The sequence below is a fragment of the Schistocerca americana genome, chromosome 7 (assembly GCF_021461395.2).
Source record: "Schistocerca americana isolate TAMUIC-IGC-003095 chromosome 7, iqSchAmer2.1, whole genome shotgun sequence".
Taxonomy (NCBI): Eukaryota; Metazoa; Arthropoda; class Insecta; order Orthoptera; family Acrididae; genus Schistocerca; species Schistocerca americana.
In genome coordinates, this window is record NC_060125.1 from 214,786,775 (window position 1) to 214,805,988 (window position 19,214).

Genomic DNA, 19,214 nt, shown 5'->3' on the forward strand with positions numbered 1-19,214 from the left:
TATAACCGAGATGCTGAGTTGCAGATAGGAACAATAAAAAGACTTTCACAAGTAAAGCTTTCAGCCATTGGCCTTCGTCAACAATACACACACACACACACACACACACACACACACGCGTACGTACATTTACATGTAAACGCAACATAACCGCACTACGAGCAGCAGCACCAGTGCTTGATGGGTGTGGCGACTGGGTGGGGGTAAGGAGGAGGCTGGGGGGGGGGGGGGGGAATAGTATGATGGGGGTGGCAGACAGTTAAGTGCTGTAGGTTAGATGGAGGGCAGGGGAAAGGTGGGGAGGGAGGGCCAGTAGTGGAAAAGGAGAGAAATAAAAAGACTGGGGGCAAGTAGTGGAAAAAGGAGAGAAATAAAAAGACTGGGTGTGGTGGTGGAATGACAGCTGTGTAGTGCTGGAATGGGAAGAGGCTGGATGGGTGAGGACAGTGACTAACGAAGATTGAGGCTAGGATGGTTACAGGAATGTAGGATGTATTGCAGGGAAAGTTCCCACCTGTGCAGCTCAGAAAAGCTGGTGTTGGTGGGAAGGATCCAAATGGCACAGGCTGTGAAGCAGTCATTGAAATGAAGGATATCATGTTTGGCAGCGTGTTCAGCAACAGTGTGGTCCACTTGTTTCTTGGCCACAGTTTGTCGGTGGCCATTCGTGCAGATAGATAGCTTGTTGGTTGTCATGCCTACACAGAATGCAGTGCAGTGGCTGCAGCTTAGCTTGTAGACCACATGACTGGTTTCATAGGTAGCCCTGCCTTTGATGGGATAGGTGATGTTAGTGACCGGGCTGGGTACGTGATGGTGGGAGGATGTATGGGACAGGTCTTGCATCTAGGTCTATTACAGGGGTATGAGCTATGAGGTAAAGGATTGGGAGCAGGGGTTGTGTAAGGATGGACGAGTATATGGTGTAGGTTCGGTGGATGGTGTAATACCAGTGTGGGAGGGGTGGGAAGATAGTGGGCAGGATATTTCTCATTTCAGAGCACGACGGGAGGTAATTGAAACTGTGGCGGAGGATGTAATTCAGTTGCCCCAGTCCTGGGTGGTACTGAATTACAAGTGATGCTCCTCTGTGACTGGATGGTGGGAGACTGGAATAATAAGGCACGGGAGATTTGTTTTTGTACAAGGTTGGGAGGTCAGTGAAGGCTGCAGTGAGACCCTTGGTGTATTTTGAGAGGGACTGCTTGTTACTGCATATGCGACGACCATGGGTGGCTAGGCTGTATAGAAGGGACTTTTGGTATGGAATGGGTGGCAGCTGTTGAAGTGGAGGTCAACTACTAAGAAGGTGGCTCGTTGGGTTGAATAGGACCAGGTAAAGCAAATGACAGAGAAGTTGTTGAGGTGCCGAGAATAAGATCTCCACTTAGATCTTGAGTTATTAAACATCCATATGTAAAAGTTACTCCCTCAATTGTAAAAGTTATTAAAATCTTACTTTTAATCACTTTACTATGTTTCCCAGTTGCACCTTTAATCTGTACTCCAGTTACAGGTACTTTTACGTAGCCCTTGTCGTGTTTTAATGTTTTACTTAAGGATTCAGTCACTCCTAAAATTTGGCTGTCTGTGTCAACAAGACACTATTCTGACCTTAATGAACGGACAACAAACTTCAGTACATTTATCAGTCTTAACATCCTCGTATGACATGTCATCTTCTGTCTCTTCAAAACTAAAGCCTCTAAAATCGTTGCTGCTCTAACCATTTTCATTGCCTTGGCACACTTTCTTTAAATTTTCACAGACTGCATTATCACTGTCACTGAGAATTTCGTCAATCCAGATACACTTACCTGTTTACTTAAATCAGCACTATGGTTCTTTTCTTTAAGTTGTTTGACAATAACATATTTAATTTTATGTCACCAATCTGAATATAAAGTTAAACAAATTTTTATGATGATTCTAAAGTTTTCATCTTTCTCAATAGCATCACTATTTAACCACGTATTATGTAAAAAAGAATTAGTATGATCATCTATAGATGCCACTTTGCTAGTAATTAAACCAAGAGTTCTGTTTCCTATGACACTGTCATTAATGTCCCTTAATCCTTTAACAGTGTCCTTGGGGATCTCTACAGCATCATAACCACTACTACACCTTTCCTTACTAAATACTCAATGCCTCCAATTCTTTTTTAAAACAAACAAAATACTTTTCTTCCTCATTACTGTACTTATCATCACTTACCTTCAATTCATTATATTCAGTAATATTGCAAACATCATCAATATCACCACATACATTACCAGCATTATCATTTCCTACTTCATTGCTGTTTAAATACCCAGTTTCACTTAAGTTGCTGTTCATTAATACAGTATTCACTTTTTTCTCACCTGGTTCTTCCATTAGTTTCTGTATTCCAAAATCACCACAGAAATCAGATACTTCAGCATTTATCAAGTGACAAGTCTCTACTCAGCTATAGAATTCTGATAAGTTAATTTCTTCTGTATCCTCTTTTTCAATTTCTGTGTACTTACTTACCTTACTTGCACATTTTGCCTTACCTGGGGAATATATTTCTTTCTCAACAGATATCATATTAACAGAATAGCAACGCATTGCTTCGTTAGAGTGTTTTTCTTGTGTGTCAGTATTTGTATAATTTCTGGTTCATTTGTTATCTGTTTCATGAGCTCCTAACTTGTGGGCCGACAGCGGAGCCCAAGCTAGAATTGTTGTTGTTATTATTATTATTGTTTCCTTCACTTTCTCAGACGTTAGGTCCGGTTAAAAATGGAGTGACGCGGACCTTGATCAAGCGTCACTTCCTTTTAACTGTACGGTATGTGTTATATTGCATTTAGGAACTTTCGGGTAATTGAACATGTATCAATAATTACGGATTTCTGTAGTTGTATATATATGTTTGGATGTAGCTGTATTGCATTGATGTACTGGTGGATATTGTGTGGTATGACTCCTGTAGTTGATAGTATAATTGGTATGATGTCAACTTTATCCTGATGCCACATGTCTTTGACTTCCTCAGCCAGTTGGATGTATTTTTCAATTTTTTCTCCTGTTTTCTTTTGTATATTTGTTGTATTGGGTATGGATATTTCGATTAGTTGTGTTAATTTCTTCTTTTTATTGGTGAGTATGATGTCAGGTTTGTTATGTGGCGTTGTTTTATCTGTTATAATGGTTCTGTTCCAGTATAATTTGTATTCATCATTCTCCAGTACATTTTGTGGTGTATACTTGTATGTAGGAACGTGTTGTTTTAAAAGTTTATGTTGTAAGGCAAGCTGTTGATGTATTATTTTTGCGACATTGTCATGTCTTCTGGGGTATTCTGTATTTGCTAGTATTGTACATCCGCTTGTGATGTGATCTACTGTTTCTATTTGTTGTTTACAGAGTCTGCATTTATCCGTTGTGGTATTGGGATCTTTAATAATATGCTTGTTGTAATACCTGGTGTTTATTGTTTGATCCTGTATTGCAATCATGAATCCTTCTGTCTCACTGTATATATTGCCTTTTCTTAGCCATGTGTTGGATGCGTCTTGATCGATGTGTGGCTGTGTTAGATGATACGGGTGCTTGCCATGAAGTGTTTTCTTTTTCCAATTTACTTTCTTCGTATCTGTTGATGTTATGTGATCTAAAGGGTTGTAGAAGTGGTTATGAAATTGCAGTGGTGTAGCCGATGTATTTATATGAGTGATTGCCTTGTGTATTTTGCTAGTTTCTGCTCGTTCTAGAAAGAATTTTCTTAAATTGTCTACCTGTCCATAATGTAGGTTTTTTATGTCGATAAATCCCCTTCCTCCTTCCTTTCTGCTTAAAGTGAATCTTTCTGTTGCTGAATGTATGTGATGTATTCTATATTTGTGGCATTGTGATCATGTAAGTGTATTGAGTGCTTCTAGGTCTGTGTTACTCCATTTCACTACTCCAAATGAGTAGGTCAATATTTGTATAGCATAAGTATTTATAGCTTTTTTCTTGTTTCTTGCTGTCAATTCTGTTTTCAGTATTTTTGTTAGTATTTGTCTATATTTTTCTTTTAGTTCTTCTTTAATATTTGCATTATCTATTCCTATTTTTTGTCTGTATCCTAGATATTTATAGGCATCCGTTTTTTCCATCGCTTCTATGCAGTCGCTGTGGTTATCCAATATGTAATCTTCTTGTTTAGTGTGTTTTCCCTTGACTATGCTATTTTTCTTACATTTGTCTGTTCCAAAAGCCATACTTACATCATTGCTGAATCCTTCTGTTATCTTTAGTAATTGGTTGAGTTGTTGATTTGTTGCTGCCAGTAGTTTTAGATCATCCATGTATAGCAAATGTGTGATTTTGTGTGGGTATGTTCCAGTAATATTGTATCCATAATTTGTATTATTTAGCATGTTGGATAGTGGGTTCAGAGCAAGGCAGAACCAGAAAGGACTTAATGAGTCTCCTTGGTATATTCCACGCTTAATCTGCATTGGCTGTGATGCGATATTATTTGAATTTGTTTGGATATTAAGTGTGGTTTTCCAATTTTTCATTACTATGTTTAGGAACTGTATCAATTTAGGATCTACTTTGTATATTTCCAATATTTGTAGTAACCATGAGTGGGGTACACTATCAAAAGCTTTTTGGTAATCAATGTATGCGTAGTGTAGCGACCTTTGTTTAGTTTTAGCTTGATATGTCACCTCTGCATCTATTATCAGTTGCTCTTTACATCCTCGTGCTCCTTTGCAACAGCCTTTTTGTTCTTCATTTATAATTTTGTTCTGTGTTGTATGTGTCATTAATTTCTGTTTAATGACTGAAGTTAATATTTTGTATATTGTTGGTAGGCATGTTATGGGGCTATATTTAGCCGGGTTCGCTGTGTCTGCTTGATCTTTAGGTTTCAGATACGTTATTCCGTGTGTAAGTGTATCAGAAATGTGTATGGGTCTGCAATGTAACTGTTAAATAATTTAATATAATGGAAGGAAACATTCCACGTGGGAAAAATTATATATAAAAACAAAGATGAGGTGACTTACCGAACAAAAGCGCTGGCAGGTCGATAGACACACAAACAAACACAAACATACACACAAAATTCAAGCTTTCGCAACAAACTGTTGCCTCATCAGGAAAGAGGGAAGGAGAGGGGAAGACGAAAGGAAGTGGGTTTTAAGGGAGAGGGTAAGGAGTCATTCCAATCCCGGGAGCGGAAAGACTTACCTTAGGGGGAAAAAAGGACAGGCATACACTCGCACACACGCACATATCCATCCACACATACAGACACAAGCAGACATGTCTGCTTGTGTCTGTATGTGTGGATGGATATGTGCGTGTGTGCGAGTGTATGCCTGTCCTTTTTTCCCCCTAAGGTAAGTCTTTCCGCTCCCGGGATTGGAATGACTCCTTACCCTCTCCCTTAAAACCCACTTCCTTTCGTCTTCCCCTCTCCTTCCCTCTTTCCTGATGAGGCAACAGTTTGTTGCGAAAGCTTGAATTTTGTGTGTATGTTTGTGTTTGTTTGTGTGTCTATCGACCTGCCAGCGCTTTTGTTCGGTAAGTCACCTCATCTTTGTTTTTATATATAATGTTAAATAATTTAGTTAGATGTGAATGTGTTGAGGTGAACTTCTTTAACCAGAAATTTGCTATTTTGTCATTTCCAGGGGCTTTCCAATTGTGAGTAGAATTAATTGCTTGGGTGACTTCATGTTGCAAAATTATCACTTCAGGCACTTGTGGTATCATCTTGTATGTGTCTGTTTCTGCTTGTATCCACCGTGCATGCCTGTTATGTTGTACTGGGTTTGACCATATGTTGCTCCAGAAGTGTTCCATGTCTGTTATGTTTGGTGGATTGTTTATTTTAATGTGTGTGTTATCTATTGTCTGGTAAAATTTCTTTTGGTTTGTGTTGAATGTTTGGTTTTGTTTCCTTCTATTTTCACTTTTTTTGTATCTTCTGAGTCGTTTGGCCAATGCTTGTAATTTCTGCTTCTTTTCGTCTAATTGCTCTGTCGCTTCTTGTTATGAGATTTTACCTAACCTTTTTCGTTTTTTTTTTTCCGAGATTTCATTTCTTATAAATTGTGTTAGCTGTCCGATGTCTTTTCTCAGTTTTTCTGTTTTGATCTGTAGCCTGTGTTGCCATGCTGGTTTTGTGGGTTTCTTCTGTGTGTTGGTTGGTTCTGATCTCTGCCTAGTGTGTATATTTAGTGTAGTGAGTGCTCCTATATAAACCAGTAGTTGTAACTCTTCCATAGTTGTGTTTTCATTTATTTTGTTGTGTATGATTGTGTTGATAGTTTTTATTGTTGTTTCGACTTGTGGGTTATTTGGTGGTCTATGCAAGAATGGTCTAATGTCTGTATTTGTGTCTTTGTATTCTATATATGTTAGCTGAAATTTTTCTTCTATATCTAACATCTGTGTCACTTCGTGTTCTATTTGTGCTTGTTCTGGTGGCTGTCTTAAGATTTCGTTTTCCTCTGATTGTTTAATTGGTGCGTGTTGTTCTTTGTTTGTTTGCTCTGGGATGTTTGAGTCCATTACTGTATTTTCTTCTTCTTCTGATTGCACATTATTTTGTTCCAGTATTTGTTGTACTTGTTGTTTGATGTTTTCTAATTCTGACTGGGGTATCCTGTTATTTTTTATTATTACACGGATCTGATCAGCTAGTCGTTGTTCTGTTAAAAATTTTAATTCTGGGTATCTAGTAATAAATGTTGTGTATACTTGTGATCTGTATCCAGTTGTGTTGGTTCCTAGGTTTGTTGCTTGGTAATAACAGAACATGAGGTGTCGATTAACTTCATCTGACCATCTCATCCTCTGTCTTTGTTTTCCTTCTAGGGTGGTTGCAGGAAGCATATCCTGCAAAACACCTCTATTTGGATTTAAATCATTTTCCAGTTGGCTAGCAGTGTCGTAACCATTGTGGGCGGGCATAGGGTTCAAGCGTCGTCCCCGACCATGACGGCGCTTGTCCGAGGCTTCTTTAGTTCTGTCCTGAACCAACTAATCACACTAAAAGGGGGGTTAGCCCTATTAGTGGTTTGTTCTTTTCGTCACCTTTTACGACTGGCAGAACATACCGAAGGCCTATTCTTTTCCCGGGCCTCCACGGGGATTATTATTGTTATTATTATTATTATTATTATTATTATTATTATTCCCCCATCCTCTGTTATCACATCTATTCCAATTTCTGTTCCATCTACTGCCATGTTGGTCTCCAAAATGAAAATTGTTACCATTTACTCTATTATGTTCCTTCTGATGGTAATTGTTACCGTTGTGATTACTATGTTCCCTCCTGTTGTGATTATTACTATGCTAATTTTGGTTACTACATCTTTCAAAATGTGTGTGTCTACTGTAGTTGTACTTGCCTGTTTTTTTCCCCCAGAACTCTATCTAATTTATCTACATATTTCAAAAACGGTCCTATTGTGTCATCTGGCCCGTAGACTAGGTCCCACTGTACCTCAGCTGGTAACCTTTTAAAGTATCAATCTGGGTGAGTTCATAAGAAGCTTTGCTCAAATAAGGTAATTCTTAAGTCGATTTTTGCAAAACTGTTTCATACTAATTCGCCCGTCCCTGTAATTTGGCCCATTGAGAAATTCACTTTTTATTCTAGTGTGTTCCGTCTATGACCAAAATTTATCTAAAAATCCTTTCTAAAACTCTACGAAGGTTGTGTCATCATTAATATACTGATTAGCCCAGCTTAATGCCTCACCTTCCAGAAACATTTTAACAAACTTCTTTTTCATAATATCAGTCATATTAGACACAAAAGTAGGTCTGCAAAGCTTCAGAAAATCTACAGAATCTAACTTCACGTGAACAGTTTTGCTACTGTAATGTTGCAAAACATGGTACCAACATTGTTTATAAGATTTCGATTAACTACATCATTAGACAATTCCTCAACTTTTTTACTCAAAACATAGACACTTCTTTCTAGGGTGCTCCTTTGTTGTTATTTAATTTTACATTTTCTGAGAATGTGCTGTCTACTGTATTCCCCTATTCAACAAAACTGCTTTCAACAAGTGCAAGTTTGGTGTCAACATTAGTCTCCAAAGTAGAAATTCAACTATTTACATTTTTGTCCACTGTACTTATTTCCTTGCACTCTTTTTCTAAAGCAATTTTGTTTGTTTTCCTATCTTCAGTGATCTCATCTTTTGACATTCTTGACTTCAGTGTTGAATTTGAGCCATTTTCTTTCATTTTAGACTCCACAGACTACCCAACCATCTAACTTCTTAATTTTTTGATTGATATCATTTAGGTGAGCTTTATTTTTACCAATACAATCAGAAAACGCTCCTACTGAATGACCAGTTTCTGTGAATAGGTTCTTGTTTTCTTGTTCATGATTTTCAAGTTGCTCATTTGTTTTTACAAACTGGTCGTTGTTCATTTTTATTAACAGTGACAGCATGGTCCTCTTGTCATTATCATCATCTCATTTTAATTCATCCGTTTGTTTTTCCTGTTTCTCAGCTTTGCTGTTCTTGTTTCACTACACTATATATGTCTCCTATGTCTCTATTACCCCTATTTTCCAGATTCTTCAATGACTCTCATTGTTAAAAATAATACAGCAAAATACTTCAACAAAAAGAAAAAAAAATAAAGAAAATATTTTCAGTACTTAACGTTGTTGTTGGATGTCAGTGCTCTCAATTGTTCGCCTCATTTTTTATTTATTTTTTAAATCTTTTTCTAATTTCTGCTTATAAACTACTTTTTGCCGCTATTATTGCTGTTTTGTAGCTGTGGGTCATATCTGGCTTATCGTTCACATAACATTTTCACAGTACCTTTTAATCTGCAACAAGAAAAATAGTCCAACACAGTATTCACGTTTTACTTTCAGAAAATCGCAGGTGGCACCACCATAATCTGACCGTCACCACCCTCTTGTTGCCCAAAGTTGATTCATTAATTTTTGAAGTAAGTTACTAATTTTGGTAGTCTGGTCACATTTTCACAGCACTTGCCATGCTGAGATAGTAACATACTGCAGCAAGAGATGGCAGCGGTTGAATTTAAACAACTAGTTTTATTAATAATACTCATCTTTTTTTGTTGCTCTTCTTTGTTGTGAGTTGAAGGTTCAATATCCATTTCCTTTCTTTGGTTTAACTTAGTATGATCTTCTAGAGGATAATTGGGTTGCTTCAACGAAATCATGTAAACAGAGATGGACTTTCCTAAATAACACATATATATTCAGTGATTTCACCTCACAATATACGAATCAGTATAACACACATGACTCGTACTCTATCCTCGCACTTCAAACTCGTACAACCAACTGAACAAAAAGCAAAGATTTACCTCTAACAACTTGTAGCAGAGAAATTACTATCATATATTGATCTATTTATGCAAAATCGTCTTTGGAACATAGATTTCATAAATAAAATATAAAGAATTGTTCATCATTTTTGAGAAGTCCATAATCATTGTGGTAATTACATTAAGTTTTATAAAAGTTGATATTTAAACATTTTTGCATAGCTGTGTAGTAGTGGATTTTTGGTTTTTATGTTTTCAGTATGGTTTTGGTCATTTCATATGACCCAGAATCGGTTAGTACATTTATCTCACTATAACCAGTTTTTTTTACAATTGCGCCCCAAAAAATTTTAAAAGCATAAAATTTGAGAGAAATTTTGATACAAAAAAGAAAACTGGAGTATAACAAACCAATATTCATCGGTTCTTCATTACATGATATACAGCATTTTGACTATCTTAGCATCATTACTTCATTAAAATGAGGTGGAGGGTATAATTTTGCTTCACAAAGTTCTTTTCTTGTAGTAGTGGATTTTTTGTTTTTTATGTTTTCAGTATCAGTTGTTTCATATGATCCAAGGTTGCTTAGTACATTTATCTCACCATAACCAGTTTTATTTTAGTGGTCTCAATAGGAAGAACTCAAAACAAGGATATCATCAAGGTAATTGATGCAGCCAAACACAGAGGCTCAGAGGCTGTCAGCATTCTAAAAAACACTGAAAAATTGTGAGCATGTTAGCGACACCAAAAGGCTAGCATTGATATTGTATAGGCCAAAATTTGTATTGACAACAAGAAGGTGCCAAGTGGCCTCATCCAAGGCAGGCTGGAGGTACCCTTTTGACAAATCAAACTTGGAAAAGTAGTGGCTGCCTAATAATTTTGTGAGTAACTCGTTATGGTGGGGCAAAGGATGTGTATGTATTGTGGACTCTGCATTACATTGAAGTCACCACAGAGGCGAAGCTTATCCGTTGGCTTCCTAATCATGACCAGTGGTATACCCCATTCAAGCAACAATAAGTGGACTTATTCGGCCTTGACAGAGTTGCGCAACGTGACAGGCAACTGCCGCGCCCAAAAAAGATGAGAACGTGTGGAGTCTTTCATGTTAATGTGATTCCGAAAAGCAGTAGCATAACCGAGCCCAGGGGAAAACAGAGGCAAAAATGTAGAGCAGGGGGTCTCCAGTTGCTCATATGGAACTTGATTGTACACTAAATTTATCTCATCAGCAATGGAGAAACCGAAAGCGTTAAACACATCTAGCCTGAACAATCACGCTGGGTTTCCAGAATGGGGTCACTGTGGTGGAGCTTGTAGGTGGACATATCTGAAAGCTGGTGGAATCCATCAGGGAGGTAATCCATATGGTTTGTAAGCCCAGTGCTGGAGCCTTTGTAAGCAGGTAGGATCAATTTTTGGTGACATATTGCAGTTCTTTTTGTGGATGTGAGGTTGGTTTCCATATTGACAGATTTGGGGAATGGTAGTGAGGCAAGATATGAGATTATAAAGTTCTGGAAAGTTATCATAGGATGACTGCTGAAGTGTGGGCAGATTATGGTTAGGTGGAGAAGTAAGGTAGTGAGGGTGCACCCCCCTTATGATTCAGAATCACCCAAGACTAGAGCAACTAAATCACATCCCCCACCAGTGTTTCAACTACCCCTTGTTTCCCCTGAAATGAGAAATACCCTCCCTATTATCCTTCTCATTCCTCCGACAGTGTTATTCCTCTGCCTATAGCCCATCCAACCTATACAATATCCTCGTCCATCCGTTTTCCGTTCCTGCAGGTGAACATATGCTCTATGACTCATATCCCAGTATCAGACCTAGTTTCAAGACCTGTCCCATACATCCTTCCACTACTATTTAGTCCAGTCCTCTCACGGGCATCTTCTACCCCATCAAAGGCAGGACTACCAGTGAAAGCAGCCATGTGGTCTACCACCTTATCTGCACCACTTTTTGTTATTCTACGTGGGCATGACCACTAACAAGCTGACTGTCAAAATGAATGCCTACTGCCAAAATGTGCCCAAGAGACAAGCTAGATCACCCAATAGTAGCATGCCATCAAACATTGTGTGCTTGACTTTGGTGACTGCTTCACAGCCTGTGCCATTTGGATTTGTTTTTCACCAACATCAGCTTTTATGAATGTGAAGGTGTTCCCATAACCTCCTGGCTTCAACCCATAATATTTCATGACCCCACCTGCCTCTGTCTCCTTCCTGCTTCTACACTAATCTCTCTCACACCTGCTGTCACCGCACCTGCACCTGCATAGCTTTTATCCCTTTGCTGGTTCTCTTCTCTTGCAGCCCTTCCTGCCCCAGCATGTCCTTGTACACTCCCACAGATAGCACATCATCTTCACTCACCCATACCCAGTTGTACCTCCCCCTTCCCACCCCACACCTGTTTTGTACCCCACTGCCCACTCCAACTGAGATCACTGCTCACCAGCTGTGATGGCGCTATGGTTGGCCCGCTAGATGGTGCTGCCATAGGTCAAATGGATATCAACTCCGTTTCTTTAAATAGGAAACCCCTTTTTTTATTACATATTCATCTAGTATGTAAAGAAATATGAATGTTTTAGTTGGACCACTTTTTTCGCTTTGTGATAGATGGCGCAGTAATAGTCACAAACGTATAAGTACATGGTTGGTTGGTTTGTGGGGTTGAAGGGACCAGACTGCTACGGTCATCGGTCCCTAAGTACGTGGTATCGCGTAACATTCCACCAGTGTGGGTGGTATTTGCTACGTGATACATTACCCGTGTTAAAATGGACCGTTTACCAATTGTGGAAAAGGTCGATATCGTGTTGATGTATGGCTGTTGTGATCAAAATGCCCAACGGGCGTGTGCTATGTATGCTGCTTGGTATCCTGGACGACGTCATCCAAGTGTCCGGACCATTCACCAGATAGTTACGCTATTTAAGGAAACAGGAAGTGTTCAGCCACATGTGAAACGTCAGCCACGACCTGCAACAAATGATGATGCCTAAGTATGTATTTTAGCTGCTGTCGTGGCTAATCCGCACATCAGTAGCAGACAAATTGTGTGAGAATCGGGAATCTCAAAAACGTCAGTGTTGAGAATGCTACATCAACATCGGTGGCACTCATACCATATTTGTATGCACCAGAAATTGCATGGCGACGACTTTGAACGTCGTGTACAGTTCTGCCATTGGGCACAAGAGAAATTACGGGATGATGACAGATTTTTTGCACACGTTCAATTTAGCGCCGAAGCGTCATTCACCAACAGCGGTAACGTAAACCGGCATAATATGCACTATTGGGCAACGGAAAATCCATGATGGCTGCGACAAGTGGAACATCAGCGACCTTGGCTGGTTAATGTTCTACCAATGTTACTACAAGATGTTTCACTGCATGACAGAATGGCAATGTACTTCCAAAGTGATGGATGTCCGGCACCTAGCTCGCGTGCAGTTGAAGCGGTATTGAATAGCATATTTCATGACAGGTGGATTGGTCGTCGAAGCCCCATACCATGACCCACACGTTCACCAGATCTGATGTCCCCGGATTTCTTTCTGTGGGGAAAGCTGAAGGATATTTGCTATCGTAATCCACTGACTACACCTGACAACATGCGTCAGCGCATTGTCAATGCATGTGCGAACATTACGGAAGGCGAACCACTCGCTGTTGAGAGGAATGTCATTACACGTATTGCCAAATGCATTGAGGTTGACGGACATCATTTTGAGCATTTATTGCATTAATGTGGTATTTACGGGTAATCATGCTGTAACAGCATGCGTTCTCAGAAATGATAAGTTCACAAAGATACATGTACCACATTGGAACAACCGAAATAAAATGTTCAAACTTACCTACGTTCTGTATTTTAATTTTAAAAAACCTACCTGTTACCAACTGTTCATCTAAAATTGTGAGCCATATGTTTGTGACTATTACAGTGCCATCTATCACAAAGCAAAAAAAAGTGGTCCAACATTCATATTTCTTTACGTACTACACGAATATGTAATAAAAAATGGGGGTTCCTATTTAAAAATATGCAGTTGATATCTGTTTGACCTATGGTAACGCCATCTAGCGGGCCAACCATAGCACCATCTGGTTTCAAGCTAGACAAGTTTTGTTCTTTGTAGTTTTTCCGTTTGATGCTTATTTCATGAGATATTTGGCCCGGTTATGATCAATGGACCACCCTGTGTGTGTGTGTGTGTGTGTGTGTGTGTGTGTGTGTGTGTGTGCGGGCGCGCGCGCGCTTGTGCTTGCGCTCTAAAGATTTTGCCAATATATGTTTATTTTTCCAGTGACATTGTGATTGCTGATCCAACAAATGAGGAAGAAAGTATGGCCAGTGGAGTCCTGAGTATTGTCATTCAGGGAGACCAGTTAAGCTCTGTTCACAAACCAGGGGGAACACCGTTATTAGAAATGCAATTGCAGAACTGCATTTCTGCAGCAAAAGAAAGATCACAACTAGTGAACAATTTAATTTGTGCTGCAGTGGGCCAATAAAGTTTAAAATTTTGAATTAAAATTGCCATTTTATGTGTGCGGAAATACAAATGTTCTACTTCAGAAACCGACCGTGTATATTTTGTACCATTGTTAAACTTTTATATGATTTATTAAAAAATAAAGAAATAGAAAATGGAAATTCCAGTTCACTCAAGTCTTATAAATGTGTGTACAATTGTTAGTTGAAACAAAAGATTATCATGAGACATGTTTAATAAACTGCCAGTTTGGCTCCTATGAAAAAGACAATGCTGATTTTTCTTCTCCATTCTTTTCCATTCATAGGTTATGTTTTCTCCGTAATCTGATCTCAAAATTTTCTTCATTTAGTCGTGGCAGGTTGTACGCGTTTTTTGCAAGTGATTACTGTTTTAGATCAATGAGGTCCATCTTCAGATTCACTGGGTATAATGGCTGAAACTAGCAATCACTTTTGAAAAAAGTTTGCAACAATGAAATAAACAAAACTTTGATCACTGCATATGTCACCAATGATTATGTCAGTATTCATTCTCATGACCTCCCCTTCTTTCTTCTAATACTGAAAGATGATCTGCATTTTTCTTTAATGAGATCAACAGACAAGTAATTTGAAGGGGTTGAGACAGTAACACAATAGCTGCCTTATAAGTTTTTACAAAAACAAAGTATGAAAACCATTTTTAGGTAAAAATCTTTATAGTGTTTCTCAAAATATTTGCCATTAAGATCTATACACTTTTGCACCCATTCAAACCAACTATGGAAATGTTATTTCCACTCTCATGTTGGTAATTCAGAAACATGGTTTTGGAGGTATTCAACAGCTTCTTGAGTTGATGGAAAATACTGTCCATATATTTTTTGTTTAATAAAAGGGAGCAACAGAAGCTTTTAAATCATAAACAGATGTTCATACACAATGAGACATTAATTTGACTTTTTCTCCATCAGATCATCAGTTTAAAAATGAATCTTCCATTCTGCAATGCTGTGTATGCTGTTGTGAAACTTCCTAGCAGGGACTTCAACCTAGAACCTTGCCATTTATGGGCAGTGCTCTTACAGAAATTGTAGCAATGAGGGTGACTTGGATGTAATAGGAGTTGCAACTTTATACACACGTGCGAGTTTTGTGGACTCCTGTAGCACCCTTACCAGCCCTGGATAACTCTCCTGTTAGCCACATGAACATGGAGTTGTGTAGTCCTCTGCATGTCTCATACGAGTGCTGTGCGTATTGCTATAGTTGGGAGATGGGGATCTGTTAGACTCATCCTTTACCTGAATAAGAGAGGGAAAGATAGGTTGGTGAGTTTCTTGCAAAAGAAAATGTGCAGGGGGCCATATCACACAAAGCAAAATCCCTGTGGTTACTGTTGTCAGAGTGGTATCATTTTTTGGGTTTGTCAGGATTCAGGCATCATCTTGTGAAGAAAATTAAAAATAACTGAAGAATCCCACAAACTGTTAAAAAATCCACAGAAAAGTAAGGTTAGCTTATTGTATCAGAATACAAGAGGGTTGAGTAATAAGGTAGAAGAGTCTCTTGTCTGCTGGAAAAAATTAACGAGTATTGTGAAAGATAGATATCCTGTGCTTATCTGAACATCATTTAACTTCAAAGTTAGAGAACTTAAATATAAAAGATTACACTTGAGCATCTTAGTAATGAAGTAATGTAGGAAAAAGTTAGTCCACAACTCCAGTATTGTGGAGTAACAATTACACATTCTTGTAGGGCTACACCTTCATACATTAAGCAATGTTTGTTGTACACACACCTCGTAAGTCTGTTGGTGCAACACGACTAGGTGGTACAGTTTATTTTCACAGCTTTTAGATAATAACAAATTTCATGCCATCAAAATTTCTGTAGAGTTGCTCTGTAGTATAGTGTGTATAGGCGAGTGCAAGACAGAGAGTTTCCAATGCTGCAATGGAAAGGCCCTGTGGTACAGGAATCACATTGTGCATCACATATCTCAGGGTCTGAGGCCAGCCCATACATTCAGTGTCATGTTGAGGTCTCACTAAATTTCTGGTAAGTCCAAAACATTTTCACCTTTATGTGATCCCTTGCATGGAAGTCTATTGTCCCTTGTCACTACAAATGAACCGAAAATGTTCAGCTCATTGTATGCACCCACACCTTCACCCACTATAAAATAAGTAAATGTAACCTTTTTACAGCACATGGCAAGTGTTTGATAAATGAATACTTCCTCCTGATATTCATTTGTCAATACATAAATGGTTTCACACAACACACAGAAAAAAGCATTACACGATTTGATTTAACCAAAGCATACATAAGCCTATATGTATGTGTTGCTGATGTGTTGGTTACATATGCAGTACAATTTATACATATTCACATGTAGATCATTATAACATAACTTGTGCAGAAAACAACATATCACTACTGCAGTATGTCCTTTAAGATTTTATGAGGGTGGTTTAAAAAGTTCTGGGAATCACCATGAGAGGTCAGCACCAGGGCAACGAGTTGTTCACGTGAATTCATTGGACTGATGCCTGTAAACATGTGTCATGTAAGTGTTATTGGAAGAGAGCTGTGGCAGTGACATGGCTATGTTTTTCCTGCATAATGATATGTGAAGACGTAAAAAAATTGAGATTCAAGCAGTGATTAAGTACTTCGTAAAGAAAGATATAAAAGCAAAGGACACTCGTGCCGATTTCCATAATACACTGGGGGTCTCTGATCCTTCATATTCAACTGTTGCCAAATGAACAGATGAATTTAAATTTGGTTGGGAGAGCTTAGATGATGATCCACACAGTGGTCAGCCAAGATGTGTCACTACTCCAGAAATCATTGCAAAAGTGTACAAAGTGGTCATGGAGGATCACCGGTTGAAACTGCATGAAATTCCTCATACTTTTCAAAAGTCATCTGAAAGGGTATATCACATTTTAACTGAAGAATTAAAAATGAAAAAATTATCTACAAGGTGGGTGCCACGGTTCTTGACGCGTGCCCGCACACAAGCTGTCACCATGGCAAAATTACATGAACTAAGGTATGAATTGTTGCCAGACCTGCCTTATTCACCTGATGTAGCTCCATCAGACTTCCCAAAACTGAAAATTTTTCTTGGTGGACAAATATTCACTTCAAACGAAGAATTGATAGCCGGAATTGAGAACTATTTTGCAGGCCTGGAGGAAACTCATTTTCTCGATGGGATCAAGGCACTGGAACATCTTTGGACCAAGTGCGTTAATCTACAAGGAGATTACACCGAAAAATAAAAAAAGTTTCAGTGATATAAGTACTTTTTTTCCATTTTGTTTCAAGAACTGTGGAAACCACCCTCGTGCTTTCATCCTTAGGACACACATGAGAAAAATTTATAACATTTTAAATGCTCAGTATTTGAATTTTCTCTTCTCATTCAAAGGATGCCTGTCTCCTACAGATTTGTCATGAGCAGGTAACTCCTGACCGTCTCATCACTGACACAAACAATAGATTTGTCTTGTGACCTTCATTAACTAAGAAGAGGCTCAGGTAGACGTGAGTGTAGTTAGTACTCAACAGACTTTCGCCAGGAAACCAACTATCTAAAAAAAAAAAAAAAAAAAAAAAAAAAGTAGGAAGGAAGTTCTGTTGTTAGGTAGTAGCCATAGAAGAGGTGTGGGCCAGATCTTGCAGGAAAATTAGGTGACAGGTACCAGGTCACAAGTTTTTTCAGTTCCAGTGCATGTCAGCCAAGTGGCAGAGGATGCAGGATCATTGTGCAAGGGTTTTACAATGGAGTATCATGTTGTGATAATGGGTGGATCAGGAAACAGTACTGATAGGGATCAGGCTACAATATTGAGTGTGATCTAGTAAAACTTGCATCTCCAACAAACCGTATGCACGTTGGCTTGGTTCCTGCTTTCACATGCTATGCTTGGCTCCAACTGAACAGCTTTGTCGGGAGGGTTGATACAGAGTTAGATCAGCTTCTTCAATTGGCTACTTTATCAGGCAGATGTTTAGTCCCTGTTGATGCTATTGGTAGGTGGGACTTTACAAGGGATGCCTTGCTTCTTAATAAGAAAGGGAAGGTAAATTGGTCAGGATGATGGGGAGTCAGGAGGGGGTCACTGAAACTCATGGGAGTACCTCTTTTTTTTAGGTTGAGATCAGTGTCCAATGGTTCAACACTGAATGAAATTAAGTTTACTGAGAAGCTATTTGGTTTTGTTGTGTAATTACCTCATCCTTTTGGCATTCTCTGGTCCCCCTCTGGGGCTTGACGTCAATTACTAAATTTCTATTCCGCAGTGTTAGCCATTTGGGGAAAAGCACCTTACCTAGTGTCTCCAGTGTGTACCGTCCTCTTTCCTTCCATCTTTTCTTTCACGTCGTCGTCTGATGCTAGGGTCCAGAACCAGCAAGGTAGCCAGCCCGTTTGGTTGGGTTGCTAAGTAACCTTTTGGTTGAGCCCTCTAAATACACAGGGGTTACACTTCTGATACCTGAGCTGTGACCTCCTCATGTAAGCCTAGGAGTTGTTGTTTGTCATCTTGGTGCACTGGAACTCCCAGCAATGGCCTCCGTGCCAGACGGCCCTTGCTGTGGCTGGGTGGTGCCCGTGGGGAGAGCCCCTGATCGGAGTGGGTGGTATCAGGGCGGACGGTATGCAAATGAAACGCACACAGGTCCAGAACTCTGGCCGTTCTTCTACGGCCATCTCTTTGAATTAAAAGGATTCTTTTTGTGCTGCTTCTTCTGCCCCTTCGGGCTTCTCTTCCATGGCTACCCCTGGGAGGAGGGTCAGGCTTATCGGCTATGGGCGAAACCTTTCCCCCACTATCTGGTTCGCACCAGGACTCATAGGGATACTTACACCAATACCAAATCTTTATTTTTTGTGGAACACATTGAAGACAAGTTTGGCAAAGTGGACTCTCAGAGCAAATTGCGGTCGGGTTCGTTGTTGATCAAAACTGCTCTCGCTGCCCAATCTGCGGCTCTTCGTGCCTATGACCATCTGGGCACAATTACTGTGTCCATTACCCCCACACCAATCTTTGAATATGGTTCAAGGTGTAATATTTCACAGTTACCTCATCTTTCATCTGATGAGGAACTTAGTTACAATCTAGGACAGCGGGGTGTTCACTTTGTTTGGCGTGTTCAGAAGGGCCCAAAGAACAATCGCATTGATACTGGTGCCTTTATCTGTGGGCCCCCAGGTCACCCGATCTCTTTCTGTTCCAGATCTTGCTGCAGCTGCCTCTTTTTTGCAGCACAGCCCTCCTTAATCTCAAACAGAAAAGAAGAAGAAACATAATTCGTGGGACAAGGAGCCTGTGGTGTCGCCAAAGGTCCCGTCCCCACCT

General features: G+C 39.3%; 1 protein-coding gene across 2 annotated transcripts in view; it reads left to right on the forward strand.

Moving 5' to 3' along the window:
* Window positions 1-14,010, forward strand: part of LOC124621861 (exosome complex component RRP43-like) — a 143,743-nt gene extending 129,733 nt beyond the window's left edge. For both annotated transcript variants that reach the window (XM_047147322.1, XM_047147323.1), the window contains exon 6: window positions 13,661-14,010. In XM_047147322.1, the coding sequence (XP_047003278.1) occupies window positions 13,661-13,868 (208 nt within the window). In that variant the 3' untranslated portion in view covers window positions 13,869-14,010. The remainder of the gene's footprint in view (window positions 1-13,660) is intronic.
* The last annotated feature ends 5,204 nt before the right edge of the window (window positions 14,011-19,214 follow it).